We start from the raw sequence: 25,188 nt of genomic DNA on the forward strand, positions 1-25,188 counted from the left end.
TGTATCCCGCCCGGCATTCTCCGGGTTTGCTCATTCAGTCCAACACAAAAGTGGATAAAAGCACATTTGGAAACTGATTTGCCGAAATGAAAGAAAAGCAAACTAGTTTATCTCATGCGACTTTGTCCTCATTTATACGTCCACCCAGGTTATGTTTTTTTGCCGTTTTTGCGGTCGTTTATTTTGTTGTTTTTTGCACATCTTCATGGGTAAAATATTGGATGATACCTGTATTTGATCATTTTTACTTTTTATTTTAGGATAGAATAAATAAATCCCTCCATTATGTATTTTATGCTAAAAACTTATATCATTATTATTACATTTTTGGTAATTACGTTATTATTATTATTATTATTATTTTTATTTTTATTTTTATTTTTATTTTCATTATTACATTATTTGGATCATTTGTTCATTTGGTCTAGCAAATTTAATCAGATTTAAAATTTGCACGATCAAACAGTCATGCCTAATCAGTTTTCTTTTTTTTTATCTAAAAAAAAATGTTATGAAATATATACACTACATGTTATGAAATATTTTTTTGTATTATTTTAAATGTGCAAAATGATGAATCAAATTGAACTGGGATTTAAAATGACCAAGGCCGCAAGCTGTCACGTCAAACCAGCTTTGTTTATTTGTTGTGAATTTTAAAAAAGACACAATAAATGTAATAAAATAAATGTGATAAGTATGGAAAATGATGTGTCAAATTTAACACAGATTTAAAATGATTTGGGTCATAAACTTTTATTTTAAAAATGTATTCAATTAACTCAATCGATACAGTAAATGTTATAAAAATAAATGTGATAAATGTGGAAAATTATCTAATTAGTCTAATTTAACTGGGATTTAAAATTACTAGGGTTTTTTGTTCAAAAAATAGATACAGTAAATAAATAAAATAAATCTGATAAATATGGAAAATTGTGTGTCAAATGAAACTTGGATTTAAAATGATGAGGGTCAGAAATTTCATTTCGTTCAATTAAGTTGTTTTTTTTTAAATAAATAGATACAATAAATGTAATAAAATAAATCAGATAAATATGAAAAAATATGTGTCAAATTAAACTGATTTAAATAAAATGTCATGTCAAAGAAGTTTTAATCTGAATCGGATTCAGATTGCACATTCGGTAGCAATGTAAACACTTGGTCTAATCTTGTCCGATCAAGATGAAAATGGCTCGTTTGCTTATAAAAGCCTGCACCTCCATCTCTTTACTAAATCCTCTTGCCCCGCCCACTTTCCAGCGTCCCCGTCCATCAAGCTGCTGGTGGAAGACCCCATCGTGGTCAACCCGGGCCAGACGGTGTCACTGGTGTGCATCACCACCGGCGGCGAGCCTCCGCCGGTCCTCACGTGGGTCAGCGCCAACGACAGCCTGCCGCAGAGGAGCATGGTGAAGGGGGGCACGCTCACGCTGCCCGCCATCAGCTCAGACGAGGCGGGCGTCTACAGCTGCGTGGCCAGCAACAACGTGGGCAACCCGGCCAAGAAGTCCACCACCATCGTCGTGCGAGGTAATGGAGAGAATGATTGGTGTCGCTGAAAAAGGCAGGAAGAAAGATTGTTGACGACTACCTCGAAGTCAGGCAGCAACGTGATTCAAGTTGAAATCAGGCGGCAAGACTGACGACTTGAAAGATTCCGGCGAGGACCTGAAATTCCATCAACATGAATTATTGATCAGCATTCTCAGAAATGAGGGGGAAAAAAAGCTCCTTATGCTTTACATTCCCCCGGCTCAAACAGTAACCCCCCCCAAAATCAAATCCGAATTTAGCAGATTGGCTGACTTTCATGTTCTTTAACTCGCGCTTTCCCGCCGAGCACGCCGCTTTCATCTGCGAGATTACCTCCTTCTTCGGCTCCTTTGTCGGGTCGCCCGGGCTGAAGCTAAGCTTTTATTTATGCAGCCGTAAAAGTCTCTGGTGTGGAAATCACATCATCCACCAATCACCACAGATAACCCCGTCGTCACCGCATTGCGCCGCTGACGATATCGCTGACGACTTGAGAGGCCGCAGGTTTATTTGCATGAGACGCAAGGTGGCGGGCGTCACTGCAGGCCATCGCTGTAATAAATATTCAATCGCTGTGTATGCAGATATTACAGCATGCCTCGTATCGTATCGTACCACATCATATCATATCATTTAGGTGGCCTTGGTAAGCTGCATGATGGGGTTCCAGTATAAGAAACACTCGTGTGGTGCACCTTTCATTATGAGACCGAATAATATGCAAGTACCGGGCTAGCATAGCTAACCATTTTTGTTGACAGGTTTGTATTTGTATTTGTATTTTTAATTTGTAATATAATAAGCAAATGTGTTGGCAGAGCACATTAAGTCCATAATAGATAGATAGATAGATAGATAGATAGATAGATAGATAGATAGATAGATAGATAGATAGACAGACAGACAGACAACACAACTGAATCACAGCAAGTCTTCAGGTCCTGGAGCAGCAAAACAGCCCCAGACCATCACACTACCACCACCATATTTTATTGTTGCTATGATGTTCTTTTTCTGAAATGCCAAAAAGTTCAACTTTTGTCTCACCAGACCACCTTTGAGTATTTTCTTTTGAGTATTTACTTGGGGATCATCAAGATGTTTTCTGACTTTTTATTATTTTATTTTACACGTGCTTATTGTATTGCTGGCTACTATGAGTACTATTATTATGCTCATAACCATTTTATTAGATTTTGTTGTATTGTTTACTACTATTAGGCCTTGGTGTCTAATCGCATGCTCATAACGTGATTAAACTGTACTTTATTTATCCCACAACAGGGAAATGTAAATGTTACAGCAGCAGAAAGTTACAAAAAGCACAATTTACCAAATGCTGATACAAAAAAGATAAACAATCTACTTTGAACACACAGTATTAACAATATACAATAATCCTAAAACATAAAACCTAGCCAAGTGAGTCAAGTATAAGATGACCAAGCATGGAAGAAACGTTTGAAATGTATCCTTGGCCGTGACAGTAGTGTTTGGGATCAACAGAGCAGCTAACATGTTTCTCCTTTCATCTTTGATGATGTACATTTTGATTGGTGCACTGTAGCTTGTGAGACATAATGAAGTTTAAGAAGTGAATTCGTTATTCTTCCTCGGTGTGGCTGCGCAGGCACACACTGGATTCATCCACCGTGCGTAAACATGCGCTCTACCACCAGCGTGCAACGTGGAACATCACGAACCGACGACCACCTTCAGCCAAGAATCCAATTTCAACTTTCGTTAAGAGGATTCCTACGAACATAATTAAGAGAACAATTACTACATATCACTGAATGAAGAAAAACAAGTATTATAGTGACCATAAGCCTCGTTACGATTGTTTACATCGAAATCAGAATCATTTTACATTGAAACCAATAAAGAAATGGTTATTCAGTGACAACAAAAAAAGAAATGTTTGTCATCTCATACTTGACTCACTTGGCTATTTTTATTGTATTTATTTATTGATGTATTTATTTTTATTGCATTTATTGTATTTGTTATTATTTGTTCTTATTTATTTGACTATTATGATTTGATTTGATTGTTTGCGCTAGGCTTTGACGTCTGACGGCATGCTCGCCATTTGATTTCATTTGAGTGTCGTTCAGTTTTATTGTTAGTTTAGTTGAGTTCATTAGAGCTCATTTAAAGTTTGTTTTATGTTATTTTATTTCTAAAGCTCCAACTCACTATACCTTACATGCGCCTTGTTTTTCACCCTAGAATTATTATTATACTTTGTTATTCAGTACCAGTCAAAAGTTTAGACACAGCTTCTCATTGAATTGCATGACGAAGCGTCTCCAAACTTTTGACTGCTACTGTGTTTGCCTGACGTTGACTCTTTGGCCCTGAGCCAGTGACGTTAACAGTCGGATAGAAGCTGATGCATGCGCGTCGTGTGTGTTTGTTGCAGTGGCCACACTGAAGCCAACACCAGCCCTGGATGAATATACAGCATATATAATATTAGTGTACGCACGCATCGATCCACTTGGGTCGCATTCATGTGCTGGACGTGAACGCCGCAGCTTGTAATTTGCGGTGCGGTGCTGGCGTTTATTGAAAAAGCAGAATGCAATCTGCGCTGGTGAGCAGCAAACAAGCAGCCAGTGCATCTTAATGGCTATTTAACCTTTGGGCCCGTTGGACACATTCTGCAACATTGGGCGTGCTGCGTCGCGGCGCATTCATGGGTGAAACGCTCTATATTGGCTTCATTATGTAGTGCTCATGCAAATACGCAGCAACACACACGCATGCTATGATATCTCAGAAATGGAAATTTCCCAGCAAGAGGAGTGAAATTGCCTTGAAAAGAAACATGAGTTCCAATTTACATTCTGACACTTTGAAAAACAAATGTTACTCCAGGATGCAGTGAAGGCGATTAAAAGACGTCTTGGAAACATCACAACACACGTGATAGATAGCTCGTCTTCAAATCACACCCTTTTTCTTCAGCGTCTGATTACGTCATCAAAAATAGTACCAAAAAAAAGTCTCAAAAGTCTATTGTGCTTTTTCTTGGGCTTGTCGTGGCTGCAAGAGAAGAAGAAGTTAACCACCAGAGCTCATCACAGGAGATCTTCCAAGATGGAAACGTGACGAGATGTCTCGTTTGGAGAAAAGCTGTATTGCGAGAACGGGGCAGCCAGAAGGCGATGGAGACAGCTAACTATGGCGTGGTGCAAGTGGCAGCGTGCGAGGCATCACTGGAACGGCACATGAAGTGCTCTCGGAACACCTTGCAGGCCAACCTACCTTGGTGTTCCTGCGTCAGCGAGTGACGTGTGGATGTTTTTTCCATCACAGTTAAACAGCTGCTTGCTCCTTTTGATGCCCAAACAAAAGCTGTAGCAATTCTCCATTTCATCAACTTTACTTAAAGATTTGTCAGATCAACCCAGGTAGATCGAGATCGTTAATCGATGAGCGGTTCTGTTGACAAGCACCAACTTTCAAGCACCGGCGATCACTGGCCACGTTTCATAACACACCTCACACACAGTAGAAGGTCTGTATTGACAATTTAGCGACATGGTTGATATATTTAGCAAATAAGGGTGTGCATTTAAGTGTTTCTTGCGTCATGCATTTGTTCAGTAATGAAATACAAGCCCGATCAGTCCAGGGTGTACCCCACCTCTCGCCCGAAGTCAGCTGGACTAGGCATACCCCCGTGACCCGAGTGAGGAAAAGTGGCATAGAAATGGATGGATGGATGGATAAATACAAGCTATTAAAGTTGGCTAGAAGGAAACACACACAAGCTGGAGCCAGTTAGATGCAGACACGTAGCCACACACTACTGATCCACGTAGGGAAAGGGTACCACCCCTGCGTGGGCGGGACTCGAGAACAGCATAACAGAATACTTCCGAGTTTGGGGCTTTGTCCTTGTCCCATGGGATGCGCTGAAGTCCAGCACTGAGCTTTGTGACATCTTCCAGACAAATACTTCACTAAAGATTAAAAATACAGAAAAGCGTGCCCGACCGATCTCTTCTCGGGATAAACAAACTTGTACGTTTCACCATCAACATAGGTGAAGTATCCACCGAGCAGGCACACGGGAGTGAGCTTCACCGACGTACCGCCGTGCAATGCACGTCTGAAAGCTGTAAAAAACCCTCCACAATGCAACCCAGCCCCTGGCCAACAGAGCCAAGAAGGTAGAGTTTGGACACACTTGCCATCCTGCTCAAACACGCATGGTGTCCAAAGTATGGCTCACTGCAGAAATAAAATTTTAAAAAAACCCCAGCAAAAGTGGAAAAACAGAGCAAAAAGGCATAATGTAACTAGAAAAAGCTAGGATGTTTATACGAATAACTAATAAAACACAAAGATTTGTCTTTAAATATATTTATTATGTTTTTTATTATTATTAAATTGTTTTTTTTATTATAAATATCAAAGGACAGCTGGAGTGATCTGACGTAAAGAAAAACAGTGAGGGGTATTATTATTATTATTATTATTATTATTATTATTATTTATACATTATTGTAACAGTAGTTTATTTGTTGTCAAAAAATAATATTGACAATAATATCTTTGAGAACAAAGCGCACCTGCATTGTTTGCTGACTCGGTTAAATGAACAACTTTGCTTATCCAGTCACCTAGGGACCTAGGGTCATTGTAATTTTATTCAAATTAAAAATTAAATTAAATTAAATTAAAATTAAATTGTTAAAATCTTGCCTCGTCTGGTTCTCGTGGACCCAAATCTTGTGCAACGTCTCGTCTCGTCTCGTGAGTTGGATGTCTCGTGACGCTCCTACCTTCTCCTACTTCTTTTTACGCTTGCATGAGAATAAATAATATTAGCAAGAACCATCTGCAACATGAATCACTGTTGCCTTACGTCTTCTCCATTCACGTTAAGACCCTTTGCTTTCCTGTTAGCAGTGCTTAACTTCTTTTTACACTTATGGGACCATTAAGACAACTGCCACTGTGAGGGAACTTCAAAGAGTTCTTTTTGAAGCTTACAAACGACACAAAAACAGCCATTTAATAACCGCTAAATCCTTGTCTGTCTTTGTTGGCAAACAAAACCAAAAGTGGTCACAGTGAATTTGGACCCCAGCCTTGTTTTTGTTTTTGTTTTGTTTTTTCTTCCACCGCCTGACATACTGCCAACGTGAAGGTCGGAGGGAAAACAGACTGGCGGTGACATCAGCGCCGGTTCTAACACTTCTCATGGCGACAATCTCTTTGAGCTGTCAGCCAAAGTAAACGTGTTCCTGGCGTCAGAGCGCACACGAGCAGCACGCCATCAGGGCCGCTCAACATGGGACTGAACATTTGGTGTGTGTTGGGGGGGTATCCGTGAATCCACAACGTAATGACATTCTATGCAAATACTGTTCATTTGCATCACACACACTGACAACCCAGTTAGACAGAAAGAGGGTCACAACATTAAAAACAACTCTCGGCTTGATGCACTGCAAGGAGCAAGCGCAAAAATAAACACATTGTTACAAGAATTACCTTACAACCGAGCATTATTATCTTTTAATAGCCAACAAAATATGCAATATATGACCATTTTGGAAAAGATGCGTCAGCCTGACAAATTTTTGAATCCAAAATGTAAAAATTCCTGTTTATATGAAGAAATTGGTGCACGTTTGTGCCAGGTTTATGACTTTCTAAATATGATTTTTACCATTAGTAGCGCGCAAAACATGAAATAACACCCTATAGTCACCCTTACACGCCTATTTATCTTTGCTTACATCACACTGTGCAGGCTGCGGTATCACTGCAGGGATAGCATAGCAAGCCAGCGAGCTAACATCCAATTTACTTATTCTAAACTTCAAGGAAAAGTGCACTTTTTTTGTAATTTTTTCCATCATCCACAATCCTCATGTGAGACATGAACACACGTCTTTCTCTTTTCTGTGCCTTCTAAAGATATAAAAACAGCTAAAAAGGGGCAGCTAAGAATGTACGTAATGGGACACACCTTTTCCGCCTGTAAAGCCTTCTGAAAAAACCTCCGAAAAGCTCCAACAACGCTCCATTTTCGTAAGGTGAGCTGCATATTAACAAAGCTACAGCAACATTGTTATTATTATCGTTATTAACATTGTTACGCCCAAGAACTACCTTACTGGCATAGTGACACCTCACCACACCGGCTAGAACCGGACAAGAAAAAATTTAAATATATATATTTTTAATCTAAATAAAAAGCGTCCAAACCTTTTCCACCGAGGGCCACATTCTGAAAAATGAAAGGATGCAAGGGCCACTTTGATATTTTGTAAACCAACACATAGCACTATGCTAAGATATGCTAAGTAGCTCAAGACGTTTTTTCCATAATAATATGAGTTTATTCTTGTAAAATTGCGTCTTTTTCTTAATATTTTGACTTTATTCCTGTAAAATTACAGCAGTTTTTTTCCATTTCTGCTGTTTTTTTAAATTTCACAACTATTTAATTTCAGCATCCTCCTTGTAATGTTATTGTAATTATAATTTTATATCTTTTTAAAAAAAATGTTTTTTTTAATTTCAACTTTGTTACTAAAATGCTATATTTTTTCATTTTACAAGTTAATTCAAGTTAAATAAAATGTTTTTCTCATTAGAAAACTATCTTTTTCCCCCAACCTAAGTTTCCAAAAATGACAACTTTATTCATTGTTTTTTACTTAAAAAAAACAAAAAGCTTTTTCTCCTAAAATGACATTTCTTGACATCCTCATCCTATTAATTATGCTATTAATTATGCTATTAATTATGCTATTAATTATGCTATTAATTATGCCCGTACAATGATGGCTTTTCAACTCTTCTCTTAAATTCTTATTTGGACTTTCCCATTGTTGCTGCCGGTGTTTGTTTTCTTGAGTTTTCTTGTTAAATTACATTTTTAGACTGTTCTGCGGGCCGATAAAATCATAACCGAGGGATGCAAATGGCCCCCGGGCCGCACTTTGGACACCTCACCAAAGCGAACTCTCATGAGATTGTGTTCGACTTGATTTGCTCTGCATATCTTTCCATAAAGTGTTGCTCGGACTCCAAATTGCACCACTTTTGGGCCGGCGGGTGTTCTTGTTGTCGTCCTTGTCCAAGCGTGTTTTTGGCCCCCCAGGAAACACCGTGTTTGCACTATGCCTTGTCCGTCACTGCTTGAAATGTTTGCAAACAGCATTTAGCAGGACGTGATGGTCGTCTAGCTGACTGAGGGTGTGTGTGTGTGTCTGTGTGTGTGTGTCTGTGTGTGTGTGTGTGTGTGTTTAAAATGTGTCCAAAAGCATCAGGAAGCTCTGTCACATGGGGGGGCCACTTTTGCACACTTTGCATACAGCGTCGCCCTGCAGCTTCAGCATGTTTGCCCGCCTCTACCCGTCCTTGAGAAGCCCTCCCCAAACCGCTGTGTTGTGTGTGTGTGTGTGTGTGTGTGTGTGTGTGTGTGTGTGTAAAAGACACACATCCCTCCCCCAGCAGATGGTAGCATTCCCGGCCATACTGTCCCACCAGCCAGACAGCCTTCCAGGGCACAGCCTTCACGGCAGGCTGCTGGCGTGGCATCCACTCGCTCACTGACTGCATCCTTCCAATGCGTGCGCCCGATGGAGTGACATTCTAGTTTGTTGTCGTGTTAACTTTGGATGTTTTGCACCTCACTTCCGTTGATGTTCTGGGACCCATAGCCGTATTTGGTGACAGAAGTGGGATCCCGGAGAGTGGCTCACGATAGAGTACTATAAAATGCATGTCGTTCTGAGCCATTTATGAGGCACTTAACCATATTTGGTGACAGAAGTGGGATCCCAGAGAGTGCCTCACTATAGAGTACTATAAAATACATGACATTTCATTTGTTTTGAGGCAAATTTTTAAACTTGTAAGACCTCCAGGGCTTGTTTCATGGACAGTGACCTGACTGTGATTTGTTTTAAAGCTAATTTGAAATAGAATTCCAATTCGGACAACTTTGGGGGTTTCTTCAGTAGACAACGACATTGGATGACAAAATGTTGCTGACTTGCACAAATCTACACAAACAGAATCTACAAGATTGATGCGAACCAGTACAACTTTGCAAAGAGGTCACCTAGCTCAGTTGAGTGACATTGTCGTGTTTTATTCACTTTTGATGCTTTTCACCTCACCTCCTTTTACATTCTGAGACATTTATGAGGCCATATTTGTCCATATTTGGTGACAGAAGTGGGATCCCAAACTGCACTCAGTGCGCCTGATTTGTTTTAAAGCAAATTTTAAATAGAGTTCCAAGTTGTACGACTCTAGGGGTTTGTTCAGTGGACAGCGACATTGCGTGCACATAAGAAAGCATTTTAATGTTGCTGACTTTGCGAAACTGGAATGTACAGGATTGAAGTGAACCAGCACAACCGTGCAAAAAGGTTAGGTTTGCTCAACGGTGGCAGAGTGATACTCTGAGCGTTTTATGAGGCATTCAGTCATATTTGGTGAGAGAAGCGGGATCTTGGAATAGACCTAGTGCGCCTCACTATAGAGTACAGTTAGTGTTTACCAAACAAGTAAGGCTTCATATGCTTCCAATGACTGAAGAGGCACAAAAAACTGTTCCCAACCTTGCACAGCATTGTAGAATGTGAAACCAACACAGCCCGATTGGAAGGCTGGCTTGTATTTCTAGAACCACAGAGACAATCTTTTTTCCTGCCAGTACTCCTCCAGTGCCGCCCTGCTGTTTCTGTTTAGCAGCAATCACTGCAGCTCCTGTTTTTTATTTTTATTTTGCAAAGCTGGCTGTCACAATCAGCCTGTGAGTGACCCTCGTCGAATCAACTCCTGCATGAGTGAAGGCTGCCTTTAAAGGCAAGGTGGGAGGCTCTCCTGGGCCTGGAAGACCATCAATGTGTGTTTGTGAAGTCTTTGACACAAACGGAAAGGTCCGCCTGAAGGTTGAAAGCAGCGTTTAGGACTTTCTTCCATGTGCATGGGGAAGGCGATAATGGGAGGATGAAAGGTTTTTGCGCCTGATGTCCATCGACCTGGTTTAACCTTGCGGAGGCGAGAGTGGGACGTCCATCTGGCCGGGAAGACACGAGTCCGGCCTGGCATGCTGATATTCTCTCTGGAAGCGAGCGAAGAGATAGAAGCAGCGGGTTGCCAGCTGTGAGATGGACGCTGAAAAACGAGGCTGTCCGTCGGGCCCGGCTGGAGGATAATGATTCCTTCTGAGTGAGAGGCATCTTTCATCTGGTCCACACAAAGGCTCAGAGAGAATTCATTAGCGCCAATGGAGGCAAAAACACACTGGAGCGTCCTCTCTGGTTTGCATGTTTGCTGTGTGTGTGTGTGTGTGTGTGTGTGTGTGTGTGTTTGTGTGTCTCACAGGCAGGAAGTGAGAGTGTGTGTCCTGCTAAGGTGCTCCCCCGAGGTACATGAGCGCTCTATGCTAGCCTTTTTTTCCCTTTTGGTGTGATCATCCCGCAACCCTCGTCATTCCCAGAAGCTCCTGAAGCACAGGAGGAGCATGCCACCATCCAACTTCACCAATCCCGCACACTTGAGCGACACCAGTGATGGTAGTTTGTGTTTATTAGGTTAGGATTCTGCAAAAACTACACAACCGTTTTTCAAGTAGTTTGTACTAAAGTGGAAAGCAAACCAAGACTAACATGTCGAGTATTGGGGTTGTTCAGCCTTGGCGGAGGTCTGTTCTAGTTTGTTTGGATTGTTGACACCAGAGGTTTCCAAAACGTGGCCCGGGGGCCATGACTGTTTCTTTTATTGGCCCGTGGCACATTTTAAAAATAGAATTTAATAAGAAAAACAAAAAAAACAAAAAAACAGAAGCATTGAAAAATCAGCCAAGATTTAAGTCAAAATATTAAGAGAAAAAAGTTGTAATCTAACGAGGAAAAAGTCAGAATTTTACGAGAATGACGTGAGAAAAATAGCATCATTTTAGCAGAAGACAGTTGAAATATTAAGAAAGAAGGCATCGTTGTTTTAAGTCAGTAACATCCTGAAAAACAAAACAACAAATAAAGCTGTGATTTGGGGGGAAATTAGGTTATGTCACGCAAATAAACTCAAAACATTATGGAAATAAGGTCATAATTACAAGACCGAAATTTTGGAAAAGAAGTTGGGAAAAAATGTGCAGCCGGAATGGAATAAAAAAATGTAATTTTATGAGAATACATTCAAATTTGTCACATTTTTATGAGAAAAAAGTTGCAATTTCACAAAAAAAAAAACAGTATTAGTTTTATGAGGAGAGTTGAAACATTAAAAAGTTGTCATTTTTTGAAAATTGGTTGGGGAAAAATTATTATATTACGGGAATAAAGTCAAAATATTAAACGAAAAGAAAATGAATGAAGATGACTTAAGAAGTAGAAATATTTGGAAAATGTACAAATAAAAATCAGCAAAAATTGGAAAAAAGAGCAAATACTATTAATGGCCTTTTTCACTTACATGACAAAGGTGAGATGCATTTTTTCTTGAACTACATAACGTGTTAGCATCTCTACATGTGTTGCTTTACAAAATATCAGTGTGACAAAGTTGCATCCTTTCATTTTTCACCATGTGGCCCTCGCTGGAAAAAGTTTGGACACCCCAGTTTTTGGCACAGAAACAAATTTGGCGACAGAAGTGGGATGCCAAAATGTCTCATAATAGAGTAAGTGTGGCTGGTGGGGGGGAAATGAATGAATGTATTTTATTTGCAGTTAGCTTGGTCATGTTCGTGGTTGAGGGTCCTCGTATTAGCTCAGCAAGGTGAGTCAAGTTATGTAAACGTGGACTTGGAGGCGTGATCGTAGGTCACTCCCTGACAACTTAATCCCGTGTATGCGGCAACCCAAACACGCTGGTGAAAAATTCATGATGTTGTGAAAATTGTGCAACAATCGTCGGGGAGAGAGACACATTTTATCTCGGCGGCAAATGGGAAAGTTCTGTTTTCACCGGCAGAGTCCTCATTAAACATTCATGTGACTTTTGCCAGGAATTGGTTATCACAAAGCCGCCGCTCGATAAAGTCTAAACCAAGTGAGCACTTTTCACCTCGCTCTCTCACCGCTGTTTTTCTTTTGAAGACACCGTTCGCTTTGAGATTCCACGCAAGTCGCCACCGCCGCGGCCCGGCGAAATTTGCAACACGCCAGAGAAGTAATGGCGCCACTTATCTCGCTTGTACACACGTGTAGTCGGTTTACAGCACTGCCTGCTTGCTCTTTAATATTTATGGTCAGATAAAATGGCTGGAAAAGGAGATGTGGTTGTGGGGAGACAAAAAGAAGGGCCTCACGCTTGCAGGCGTGCTCACGTGAACACGTGAACACATGAACACGTGAACAAAGGGGACGGCTGCGAGCTAGCAAAGGACACGTCCATCACGTGTAATTTCATTGATTTGTCTTGTGGATGTAAAACAGCCGAAGCGTGATGGACTCCTTGGCGGTTACTTCAGGTGACTCTAATTGTCGTCTTTGTTTCCCCCCAGCGTTGAAAAAGGGTCGCTTCTGGATCACTCCCGACCCGTACCACAATGACGACAACATCCAGATCGGACGGGAAGTCAAGATATCCTGCCAGGTAAGACAGTGAGAGAGCAACAAACGTATGCACGGTTACTCACGTGGCGCGTCCTCGTGGGGGCAGGTGGAGGCCACGCCGCCCGAGGAGCTGACCTTCAGCTGGCTGAAGAACGGCCGCGCCCTGCGCAGCTCCGAGCGCATGGTCATCACGCAGACGGACACGGACATCTCGCCCGGCACCACCAACCTGGACATCATCGACCTCAAGTTCACCGATTTCGGAACTTACACCTGCGTGGCGGCGTTGAAGGGCGGAGGCATCCCGGAGATCAGCATCGACGTCAACATCTCCTCCACTACTGGTGAGCCTCAAACGCCTCCCCGACGCCGCCGCATGGCCACGCCCCCTCCCACGACAAAACCACGCGCTTCACACGACGACGACGTCTCTTAATGAGTCAAGAATACGCGGAGGACTCAAGTTAGCAACATTTCACACGAACACACGCTCACTGGACACAACATTAGGTACACCTGCGCAACACAGATCTCTCCGTACAGCAATACTAATAATTCACAATATAAGTAAAATGATGATTATTATTATTATCAGTAGTAGTAGTAGGAGCAATAGTTCCAAAATAATAATAGTAATAATCAGCAATATTATCATTATGACTATAATCAAATATAATAACAATAATAATAATAACAATAATAATAGTAATATAATAACTGTTATTAGAATTATGATTACAATACAATATACTACTACTACTATTAATAATGATGATGATGATAATAATAATAATCATTATTATAAATATGATTGCAATAAAATATACTACTACTACTACTAATAATAATATATAATGATAATATATATTATAATAATTTAATATAATAATGTTAATAACAACAATAATAATAATAATAATAATAATAATAATAATAATAATAATAATAATAATAATAATAATCATGACTGCCATTATGATTACAATAAAATATACTACTACCATTAATAATAATAGTAGTAATAATAATCATTATTATAATTATGATTGCAATAAAACATAATCCTACTGCTACTACTAATAATAACAATAATAGTAATAATAATCATTATTATCATGACAGCAATAAATGATAATAATATTGTATTGTATACTGTATATATATATATATATATATATATATATATATGTATATATATATATATATAAATGAAATATAAGATAATAAGATACACAAATACCGGTACAAATGAATGAATCATGAATTTCTAATGATTTATCACATACTGCTCCTATTGTTATTCAAATAAAGTACATTTTTAAAAATAGGTTACTGCGCTTGTGTAATTGTTTGAAGTATTTCAGTGAGTACTTAAAGAGCTTGTTATGAAATCAAATGTTAGGAGAATCCCACAGAGCAACAAGCACAATAATAAACGTGCATCGTTGTATTAAAACTGAGCATTATTATCTTCAACGTTTGTCCGTCGTGAGCGTGTGTATCCATCATATCCATGACGTGCTAGCGAGTAAAACCTTCATCATCCACGCATCTGATTGGCTGCTTTCACCCGCCGCTTTCTGACTAACTTTTGCTTGAGTACCGCAACACAGAATACGCTTTACATCATCCCTGACGCTCTCTCTCGAGCTGGTGTTTTCCTACCCTACCTCCTCAGCAGCTTGTGGCCTAGAGGCTCCTTGGCTAGCATCTTAGCAGTCAGCAGTCATGTCTTTGGCCCGTGTCAGCACATCATGCTAAAATAATAATTCACCCCTTAAAATTCTGGGATTGTTTGGCTCAAATGCCTAAAATGTTGCACCCAAAGTAAAAGATAAGCTGCCCTTAAACCATTCGGAGTGGAGGGGTGAAAGCTAACATTGGCATTTCTCCCCCCCCACAACCATGAGACTCAGACCAATAGAAGTTTTGTTTCCTTGCTATAGCGTGGTTTTCAGAAATGAATGAATAAATGAATGAAAGATGGCTGTTTGGTGGTCTATTAGTAGCCAAAACATACTGAAATACAAGTGACATGTAGCATTGTGGTCACTAGGTGGCAGTCATGACATTAGCTTCCATCGCTGGGGTAGATCAGCTGCAGGGGCGCCCACGGCTTTGATTTATGTGCTTTGTTGTAGCTCCTTTTGGATTTATCAATGCATGTTTGTTTTTACCCTCAGTTTGCCGTGTCTGTATTGTAATGATATGTAAATATATATTGATATTTCATTCCTGTTGCAAAACGTATCATCAAATGAGTGGACGTGGAGCCCGCATGGAGCGCAAGGTCAGGTCTTTTACTGCAAGTTCAACGGACGTTGGTCTTACAACTCGCGTGCGTGCGCTGGCTGTACGAATGCAGCCTCAGATTTTCTGCGTGGTACGGACGTTCGACTTACAGATGGTACGTTGGGGGAAAAAAATGCAGCAATTTGGGAAACGGCACAAATCAGCCAAAAAGTCGTATGTCCGGTTGTGACCGAGGCTTTAGTGGCGCCCCCTTCGGGTTTGGGGGACATGTAAAATCCTCAAAGTTGTAGAATCATCAGAGTTATGGACGATGAGATGCTAAGTCTCGCCCGCCGCCCAAGACATTTTGCTTGTCGGCCCCCCACGGGTGCGTACCAAATCGTGCAGAGATTTGTCTGAGCGCCGTAAAGTAACAGTGGTGTGTTTTATAGAACACTTCTGGGGGTGAAACTTTATGTCTCAGGAGTACAGTCGTCTCTCGCCATAGCGCTAAACCGTACGTCCGATTCAGGCGTGGTGTGGACTAACTATTAACAGCGGAACAGTTTTATCTGCTTTAGAAGAAGGCCTGGCCTTGGCGGAGGTCTTTTTTTGCTTTCCAGTGGAACTGAAGTTGGCTTTTTTAACGCTCACAAGCTGACAAACACAAACCTGCATCGCCGCCACTCACGGCGTCGACATGAAAGCGGCACGTCGACCTTGGCTGCATAATTATTCTTAGATAATCCTTTGATAATCCCCGTGCTCAAAAACAGTGGGATCAATCGCACCTGCCAAGAAGAAGAAGAAGCAAGAAGAACTTTCCTCATTATCTTTTAAGTAGTCGAGTCTCTTGGCTGGCGGCTGCAGCAGCGGGCAAATAATGACTGACTGTGTTGTCGTCACGCGGAATGAAAGACTTGCTTAAGGCGTGGATGCCACTAAGGCGTTTATTGTTGATGAGGAAATCGTCTAAAAGTGTTTTCCAGGATCCACTCCTGGATGTGAAAGGCCCACGAGCTGGAAAATGCTGCGTTTCTTTGGCTATTTGTGTACCAAAGCCTTTTCTCCTGAAGCGGGAAAGCCCAAACTGCAATTAGGAGTCTTAATAAAAGCATTTAGAGAAGATTACGCTGCAGGTCTGTCTGGGCTCAGTGCAGGGGAAGCCATTGGAAAGAGCTTACCAGTCTCAAAGTGCCTCTTCTCGCTTGTGGCTCGCACATTCCCCAACCGCGCTCTCTGCAAGAAAGGGAATTTTTATTATCTTGGATTCTTTCAACTTTTGATGCGGCCAGATTGCTTTCATGACTTCTCCCTCGCCCTAATATTTACGAGCGTGACGCCGCTCATTAAAGGGCGCTCGTCTCCCTCCGACGGCTAATGCTTATTTATGAGAGGAAATTAGGACACGGACCTCCCCGCTGGATGCTGTCAGGATTAAGAGGCGGGAGACGGAGGGACAGCTGAAAGGACTTACAAGCTCCAGTGTGAAAACCTTAAACATGCCATAAACTTTGAACTGGAACCAGCCCATTAATCCTCTCATTAGCGCTTGTGTTTGGCGAGTGTGTGGATTATTGTTCAATTACTCGCCGTTTTATGAAATATTGTTTGTCTGCGAGGTTTGCGGGCGCCAGCTTGGAGATAAAAAGCCTAATAGCGTGTCAACTTGTTACGGCCGGATCCTTGACTTTTAACACCGAGCCATCAAAACTGTGAATTCCAGCGATATTCCCATTCATTAAACTTCCAATGGAAGCGGATGCGGCGCTGGTGATTAGAAAAGTCTGTTCATTAAAATTAGCATAGCGGATCTGCAGCTCATCACCAGTCTGATTGATGATCACAAAGAGCGTCTGGGGACTCAAAGTCACCTCCAGTCTCCATTCGTGGAGGACGAAAAACTTTGCATGCTAAGTCGCTGCATTAGCATACCCTGCACACCTGAGGCTCCGGCGCCGCCCAGTCTGGCTGTCCATCATACGAAGGACTAGTGAGAGCCCGTAATGGATTGAGCAAATCAATTAAATGCTCAGTTAATTAATGAATGAGCTGCTGCTTTAATGAACACAATATTGAACTTTTGTTTTTTTTAATTTTTGCTTTACCGTGATGCTAACGGGCTGGTGGACCCTTCTTTTGCCCCCAGAATCTCCTTAAATGTAAGCCTTGATCCCTCGTTTTGTCGAAATATACGACGTGTCCCAATTAACTGATCATAAACGCCCCACCTCGAGAAAAACAGCAACAGGTGGCTTTCAGTGCTATTACTATGAATGATACCGCCACGCGTCACGCGACAGTAATCCCTCGTTTATGGCGGTTCATTGGTTCCAGACCCGACCGTGACAAGTGAATTTTATTTATAAAGGGAATATATTTGTAGTAAGAGCATAGAAACCTGTTTACAACCTTCTAAATACGCTTTTTAACATGATTAGAGCCCACTAGGCATGAAATAACACCCCTAGAGTCACCTTTACACTCCTGTTACCCAATATGGTAGACATAATAAGAGAAAATAAGACATAATATAAACCCACACGTTAGCATTGGTTCTTTCTTTTACTTCCTGCAGTGACTGTTTTGTCATCAGTGTAACATTACTGAGACTTTGTGACCAGAATGTAGAATACTACGTATCATCACGTCTTTGAATGCGTCTTCTTAATGACTTATATTTCTATTTTACTACATTTACCCTTTCATTTAGGCAAAATATACATCACATTTGCTGAAATATGCATATTTTTTGAGTGATAATAGGCTATATTCAGCCGCTAAACAGTGATGATGAGATAGATAGATAGATAGATAGATAGATAAAGCATGACGCGACAAGTTAGAGCATAGCAAACCTGTTTACGACCTTCTAAATACGCGTTTTAACATTATTAGAGCCCACTAGGCATGAAATAACACCTCTATAGTCACCTTTACACTCCTATTAAGCAATATGGTAGACATAATAAGAGAAAATAGGACATTTAAGACATAAGACGTGTGCTGTAAATGTGTTCCTGTGTGGGGGAGCCAAGTTGGGGGTGGACAGGAAGTGACATTGGGGGTTCAGCATTGAGTTTTAGCTGCAACAGTAGCTAAAAGTTGAGATCATTCAAAGCTGCACAAGCAAGTCCAGAGTAAGTTCCACTTACTCTTTTGTGTTCTGAAGGCGACCAATCGTCATCTCCATGTCTTCAGGCTTAAGTCCATGTTCTGCAAGTTCTCTATTTCATCTCCAAATGTTTCTCCCTTCTTTTCTCCTGGAAAACGATGGACACATGGCTCAAATCTTGGCTACAATCACTGTAAACATCCTCTGTCTCATGCACCGCTATGTTTGTGGACCTGAGCGATCACATCACTTCCGGAAATGAGGCCGAACACTGAGAGCGAGCTCGTCATGGCTGACACCATCAACAATAAATGTCATTTTTGCGAATTTTGCTTTCAAAAAAAGGAACAATGTAGAACATAATTACAAACAATATATAACACATTTAATCATGTCAGGAAGCCTTTAAGTCACAGTGGCCAAACAGCATCAGCGCTAGCCTGACATGAGGAAATGGAAACAGACAACGTTTCCCTGGTAATAAAAGCCATCTCATGTCAATCGTAGCTTTAATTTTGTGTTTTTTTCCCCTCTGCGGTCTTTTGCTGCTGTCGCTTCTTCAAGATTGTCGTGTAGCTAAAAATAATCCCTCCCAGTAGCATCCCTTCTGACATGCGGATGCCTCCTGCTAACAAGCCAAGAGACACAGCACCGGGGCGGGATAAAGGTGCCGAGCATCTGTCCCGCAGCTGCCGTCTTCCCGCCTCGTCCTGGGAAGCGCTGTCACGTGAACAGCGTGGCGAGATGTCGAACACGCGTGTAACAACCTGCCAGCTCGGTTCGCTTCTGCGGTGCAAAACCTCGCAGGCTGGCTGAGACGGCGGTTTTTGCGCCGCCGCCACCTGCGGATCGTACGTTACGGAGGCGGCCGTCTGGGAAATCACCTCGCTCTCCTGCTGGAGGAGGCTGACAGGAAAACATGAATAAGGAACAGGCTTCCTTCCCTTGTTAACTGCTGTCGATAGCCCCCCAGCAATGTGCATAAACTCTGGCACCTTGCAGATGAGCCTCTCGCTGCGCAGAGCGAGAACAAAGGACGTGAGATGCTGCAGTGATGGTGCATCCGTGCCAACAGCTGCTGCTTCATAACCTAAATGCGTCTTATCCATTTATTTATTTGGGTTTTTAGGACAGCTGTTCATTCTTAAATACACGCAGGATGCAAAAGTAACTCATGTTAGCCCTCACAGCACGGACAGACTCCGTTCATGGATGGCTTTGATCTCGTTTTTTCAAACCGGTACGATAACTTTATGTTTCCTAAGACCAATACGATACTGATAACCAAGAACTTTTTTATATCTGCTTTTTAAAATTTCGATTTAAGTGTGGTTTGTCCACACCTGGAGGTAAGAAGGACTGGAACAAATTAGGATTGGTCCTAATCAAATATCATGACACTACTACCAGGAGAACCAGACTATAGAGGGGGAGGAGCCAGCTGCTGTGGCCCAGCAAGGTGCACTGTATACGGGCACACGCTTCAAGCAGCCGGTGTGAAGCCACGGAGGTCTCCGGCAAAGCTTTTGCACTTTTCAAATGCCGCGGCGCTGGCGTTTCAGGTGGCTGATACGGTTGTTTGTGTGCTCCGTGGTTTTTCCCCTCATCGTTGAGCATTTGGTACAACGAGCACATGAAATGTCTCCCTTGGAAAGTGAATTTTTGTTTACAAGTGAGCTCAGGGGAAGTTACGACAGGCCGTTAATGTTGCAGGCAGGGGAGAAAAGGAGCACTTGATTTGCTCACCCGCGCAGCACGGGTAGTCTGGCCTCATTGGAGCATTTTTTAAAATTATGGGCTATTAGTGCTATTTTTAATGTTATCGGATTTATTTGTATCACGTCATAAATACTTCATATCGGTCCTTTAATTATTGGTGTGATAATTAGCATGCACGTAAACAAAAGGTTTGTCCTTAGTGAACAGGCCATGTCATCTGTTGCAAGACAGTGTTTACATGTCAACATGCTCATATTTCTCAACAAAAATCAGTACAGCTCGCTAGCTCACTAGCTAGCGTCTGTCTTGAGTCCCTGCAGCATAAGAGTTGAACAATGTGTTGTAAACGATGAATAATAGCAGCGTAAAGGTGACTATAGGGGTGCTATTTCATGTCTGCAGGGCTCTAATAATGTTAAATACCATGTTTAGAAAGTCACAAACAGGTTTTCTATGCTCTAACTACAAAGATGTTGAATTGATTAACGTTGAATCCTATATCGCGGAAATTCATTGAACGCGCGGTCCGGTCTGGAGCCAATTAACCGCGATCAACAAGGGACGCCTGTACAGCCACTAGCTTGTTGCCTCAATGGGCCGCCATAAAAACAGAAAGAGTGTATAATAGAATGAGAGCAACATCGGGTGCGAGTGTAAGCTTTTTATGACTATTGTAATACAGTGTTGTATACAACAGAGACTGGAGGAGAGGGATCAGAGTTAGGTTCCCAACACTGGCAAAGTTAGCGCATCAGTGGGGTCTGTACACTCAAAAGCTTCGCTACCACATTAGCGGCTGGATAGGCTGCACTTGGACTTCCTTCATTTAGCGACAGTTAGCCTGCACATTTCAAGGCTTTAGCTCTGAACCTCAGACTTCGTCACCATTTTTTCTCACTTCATGCTTACTTGTTAGGAGGATTAGAGTAAAACATGCGTTCTTTGCTACTTCCTGTGGTGCTGAACGCTTCAGGGCTGAAGTTGATGTTCTCCAATTTAGTTCCTTGTTCCAAGCAGTAGTAGTATATCACCCCAGGGCGTGTTGTGTTTGTGCGTGCGTGTGACTGATTACAAGATAAAGTAGAGAATGATAGCCACAGAACACCCACGGGACCCCCTTCCTCCCAGAGGTGCAAGACTCTTCCTGTCATCGACTTCCTGGTGTCCTCATCACTCACACAGAGCGACTGTGCTGGGAGCTGCGAGTGCATACAAGCGGCAGAGATAGCAGCGTTGCCATGGAGACCAGGAAGATGATGTGCTTGCGCACCGCTTTGGTAAGACAAACACACTTATTGACATGTTTTAGGGCGCCCAGGTCCAGTTGAGATGCCGCACGGGGCGGGGTGCGACCGGCAGGGGGCGCTGGCTTTCAGTAGCCTGGTGGTGGGCATCTCAGCCTCGGAGAAAGGTCGTGATGTAGCGAGAGAAAGCATGGATGTGGCGGATGCGGTGCAGACGGCGGCTAATGGCCCGAGTTTGCTCTGGCACACGCCGATAATTGGCCCGGCTAATCCGTGCTGAGAGTCTAGGGGTAATGATGGCTACTCACCTCTTCGCCATCCGCTAATGGATGATTGCCCGTCACTCAGCCTGTACATCATCGTGCTGTTTGGGAGCGACGCGTAGCGCTGAGAAATATGTTGGCTGCAAGGAAAAAAATCTGTCATCTCCTGACACCAGGCGGCCTCAGTTAGTGGAGACACGCTGGGAATAGCAATCAGCAACAGACTGAAATGATTGTCCGCCGCCATTGTCTCTGCACAGACGGGCATGTGCTGCTGCTTTTTGGAGCGGAGACGCATGGCAGAGAGTGACCGGTCTGTCGCCCAACATAGGTTGGGTTTATTTACAGTCCTTCTTTCTGTAGGGGAGCGTGGGAGTAGAACCAGTTCAAATGTGGCTTGGGAGCTTCCTGGAACTTGATGGCTTACACTTTCTAGGATTAGTTTTATTTGATTTGTTTTTGTTATTTTTAGTTTTCTTAATAATACAGATTTTTCCTGGAACTTGATGGTCTTCCACCTTCTTTACATTTTCTAAGAATTACTTTTATTTGTATTTTTATTTATGAGAATATTCTGAAAATGTTTCTTTTTTCCTGGAACTTGATGGTTTTCCACTTTCCTTGCAGTTTCTAAGAATGATTTTTATTTTTAGTTGTTTATTATCATTTTTATTTTTAGTTTCATTTTTGAGAATATTATGAAAATGTTTTTTTTCCGGAACTCGATGGTTCTCCAGATTCCTTCCAGTTTCAAAGTATTTTTTATTTTTATTCTTTTGCTTTTAGTTATTTTTTTCATTTTCTAAGAATTTTAGACGCTCCCCTTTGTTGTTTTGAATAATATGCAGGTGAAGAGAACAGCTTATTTTCCAACATCCCTGGGAACTTTGAGTTGTTTATCGCCTTTGAAAGAGTCAGCAGCCTTGCTCATTTCCAGGCGTGGTGCCGATTGTGGAAATAAGAAGCTGCTGCAGGCTGAAAACCGGTTTGCTTCGCTGACTCCATGAAGTTCATGAAGAGTGTTTTCGTGCGTCTGTCCCTTGTTGTCCCAACACCATTTGGCTCGTCGTCAGTGTTGATGGAGCAGACTGTCCACCAGCTGACCGCCGCCACCAGGCAGTCGGCCAAACTTTGCAACTATCTGCTGGACACGGCGAAGCGTTTTGGCTTTCAGAACAGTCGGCAGGTGCCCCTCTCCCTCCCACTAGTTGCGGAGTGTTGGCGTAGCACGTTTTTAGAACGTGTCAGCAAGCTCGACGTCAAGCGAGTAGAAGAGTGTGAGCACAAGTGGGTGAAATTAGTCTCCTTCTGTGGCTGCATTTTGGTTTTTATCGCTGACAATTGCTCACTTAGAATCATTTCAGCTCCTCGTTGCCTTGGTAACCACTCATACACATCACATTTCCCCTGCTTCTTAATGTCAACGGTGTTCGTCCATCCACGCCGTCGCCTCAGGCACGCCACTCAAAGTGGTAACTTAACACAGCGGCTTAAAAAAAAGTATTGCAGTTTGAGGCTTATTGTTGGCAGCTTTGTAGAGGAGCTTCAAGTGGTCCAAGTAGACGCATGCTAGCTCATTAAGGACTAACAGTTTATTCAACAACAGTTAAATAGAAACGATCACAAATGATAACATGACATCCTTTCATCTGTGGAAATAGCGCTATTGGCATACTTCATGTGTGAAGTGCTAACACATCTTATGAAAGAACAACTGTTATAGAACCTCAGGTCAAGTTGAACTCTCCTTGAGTGCAATTGGAGTTCACAGAAAGAGTCATTCTACAATATAATTCCCTTCCTTTGGGGGTCCCAAAACCCCCAAAACAAACAAAAATGTCCCTTGTGTATATCCCTGTGTCAGTTCAACTTGGTCGTTTCTTGAATGAAGTTCATGAATTGAGTTCATGGGGATCATGATGCATGTTCATCCCAAGGAAATGGGCGTAGAGCGGGAAAGTGTGTTGTGAGCAATGTTTCAGATCACATTATCGCCACCCAGGGGATGTGTAAAAATCAGTAAAAATGGTGTTGACCATCTTTGGTCCCTTACTTCGACCCCCGTCAGTATGATGTCACCTGGAGGAACTCTTTGTGATGAGGGGTTTCCTTCATCACGACAAGTTGGTGACTTGGAACTAGGATTGAGCATCCTTTGAATTTGAACGATTCCTAGTGATGGCGAGAAGAAGCCTCATGAGGCTTTGAACCATTTCAGTCAATTGTTTCGAGAAAGGGTTCATATCTTGAAGCTTCATGTGCACATGAAACCTCCTGCTGGCCTTGGATCCAACCACAGACAAGTATCTTCATGTGCGATGCATTGAATTCTGACATCTGTTCTGGCTCCTGGAAACGACTACAAAAGTACAACAAAAAAATGTACACCAAATAATGAATCAACAAAGTGTATGCTAAAACATATATTAAAAAATCGTGAATGTTCTTGCCCGTGAATGCGTCCAGTGTCATGTGATATGGCTACTTGGCACGGGCTTACACAGGCAGGGGACAGTTAAAGTGCTTGTGGAACTAGGAAGAGGGCAGCGAAGATGCATACTTGTGTAACGTGGACAATGATGTACGGAACACAGGATATTTTATTGATTTTTATTCAAAAATAATAGTCTCTCAATGATTTTTGGTTTCAGGCGATTCCTCTTCTTTGACACAGCTTCTCCGGCCCTCGGCAATATCCTTTCACACGGCACGCAGGATTCATCCTCTTGATACGATATCTAATCTTAGATCTGCTCTGTGAACTCTCCAAACTCACGTTAGCCAAACTCTCCAAACTATCAAACGCCATCAAACACTCAAACGACTCACTCTCAAATGACTCGCCACAAAAGCCCACATTGTAATGTGTAAGCCTGAGGGGTTTATATTGCGTTTATATTGCATCGCGCCAATTCTGAACCACCTCCCGAACCCGTCACGTGGTACAGCCGGGCAGCGAGGCGTCGGACGTCATCATTTCCGGCCCCTCCCTCCAGTGAATCGAGCCTCGGTACACGCTTCGCAGAAGCGCCCACTCCATTACTCGGCACATGCTTTGAAGCCCTCTCGTGGGCTCGTGACCTCTCGTAACATCACGAGCGATTACGGTCCAATTCAGGCTCCTTGTTTCGATTCCGGTTCCTCACAATTCTCGATTCCGGTGCTTTTAAGAGGCGGGGTCATAAAAGTTTACATGGTTTCAATGAGGGCGGGTGCTAAGTTCTTTTTGGATAAAATGTCTGAACTTCTCCATGAATTGTTTAATGATGTGAACCTTTGATTTAACTTTACTATGAATTTCTCACAAGACTATTTGCAACCAGTCTGTAAACATCAAAGCATTCAGCTTGGAGGTAAATGTTACTAAGTTTCTTTTTACAGGAGTACACTTTCACAAAAGATGCTTACTTTTCAAAAGTAGCATACTTTGTTTGCTGCCTCAGTGTAAGCTTTGTTACGGCACCCTTAATGATCGCCGTGGCTCCCGTCTATTTGGACTGAATTCCACATGAGCCAGCTTCCTG

At 42.2% G+C, this 25,188-nt stretch overlaps 1 protein-coding gene across 6 annotated transcripts in view; it reads left to right on the forward strand.

Moving 5' to 3' along the window:
* Positions 1-25,188, forward strand: part of LOC129171932 (MAM domain-containing glycosylphosphatidylinositol anchor protein 2-like) — a 215,218-nt gene that overhangs the window by 98,070 nt on the left and 91,960 nt on the right. For all 6 annotated transcript variants that reach the window (XR_008566863.1, XM_054761097.1, XM_054761096.1 and 3 more), the window contains exons 6-8: positions 1,267-1,536; positions 13,040-13,131; positions 13,198-13,435. Coding sequence is in view for 5 of the 6 variants with exons in the window: in XM_054761097.1 (XP_054617072.1) it covers positions 1,267-1,536; positions 13,040-13,131; positions 13,198-13,435 (600 nt within the window). In the remaining variant the exon portion in view is untranslated. The remainder of the gene's footprint in view (positions 1-1,266; positions 1,537-13,039; positions 13,132-13,197; positions 13,436-25,188) is intronic.

This window comes from Dunckerocampus dactyliophorus, chromosome 19, assembly GCF_027744805.1.
Source record: "Dunckerocampus dactyliophorus isolate RoL2022-P2 chromosome 19, RoL_Ddac_1.1, whole genome shotgun sequence".
NCBI classification, from domain to species: Eukaryota; Metazoa; Chordata; class Actinopteri; order Syngnathiformes; family Syngnathidae; genus Dunckerocampus; species Dunckerocampus dactyliophorus.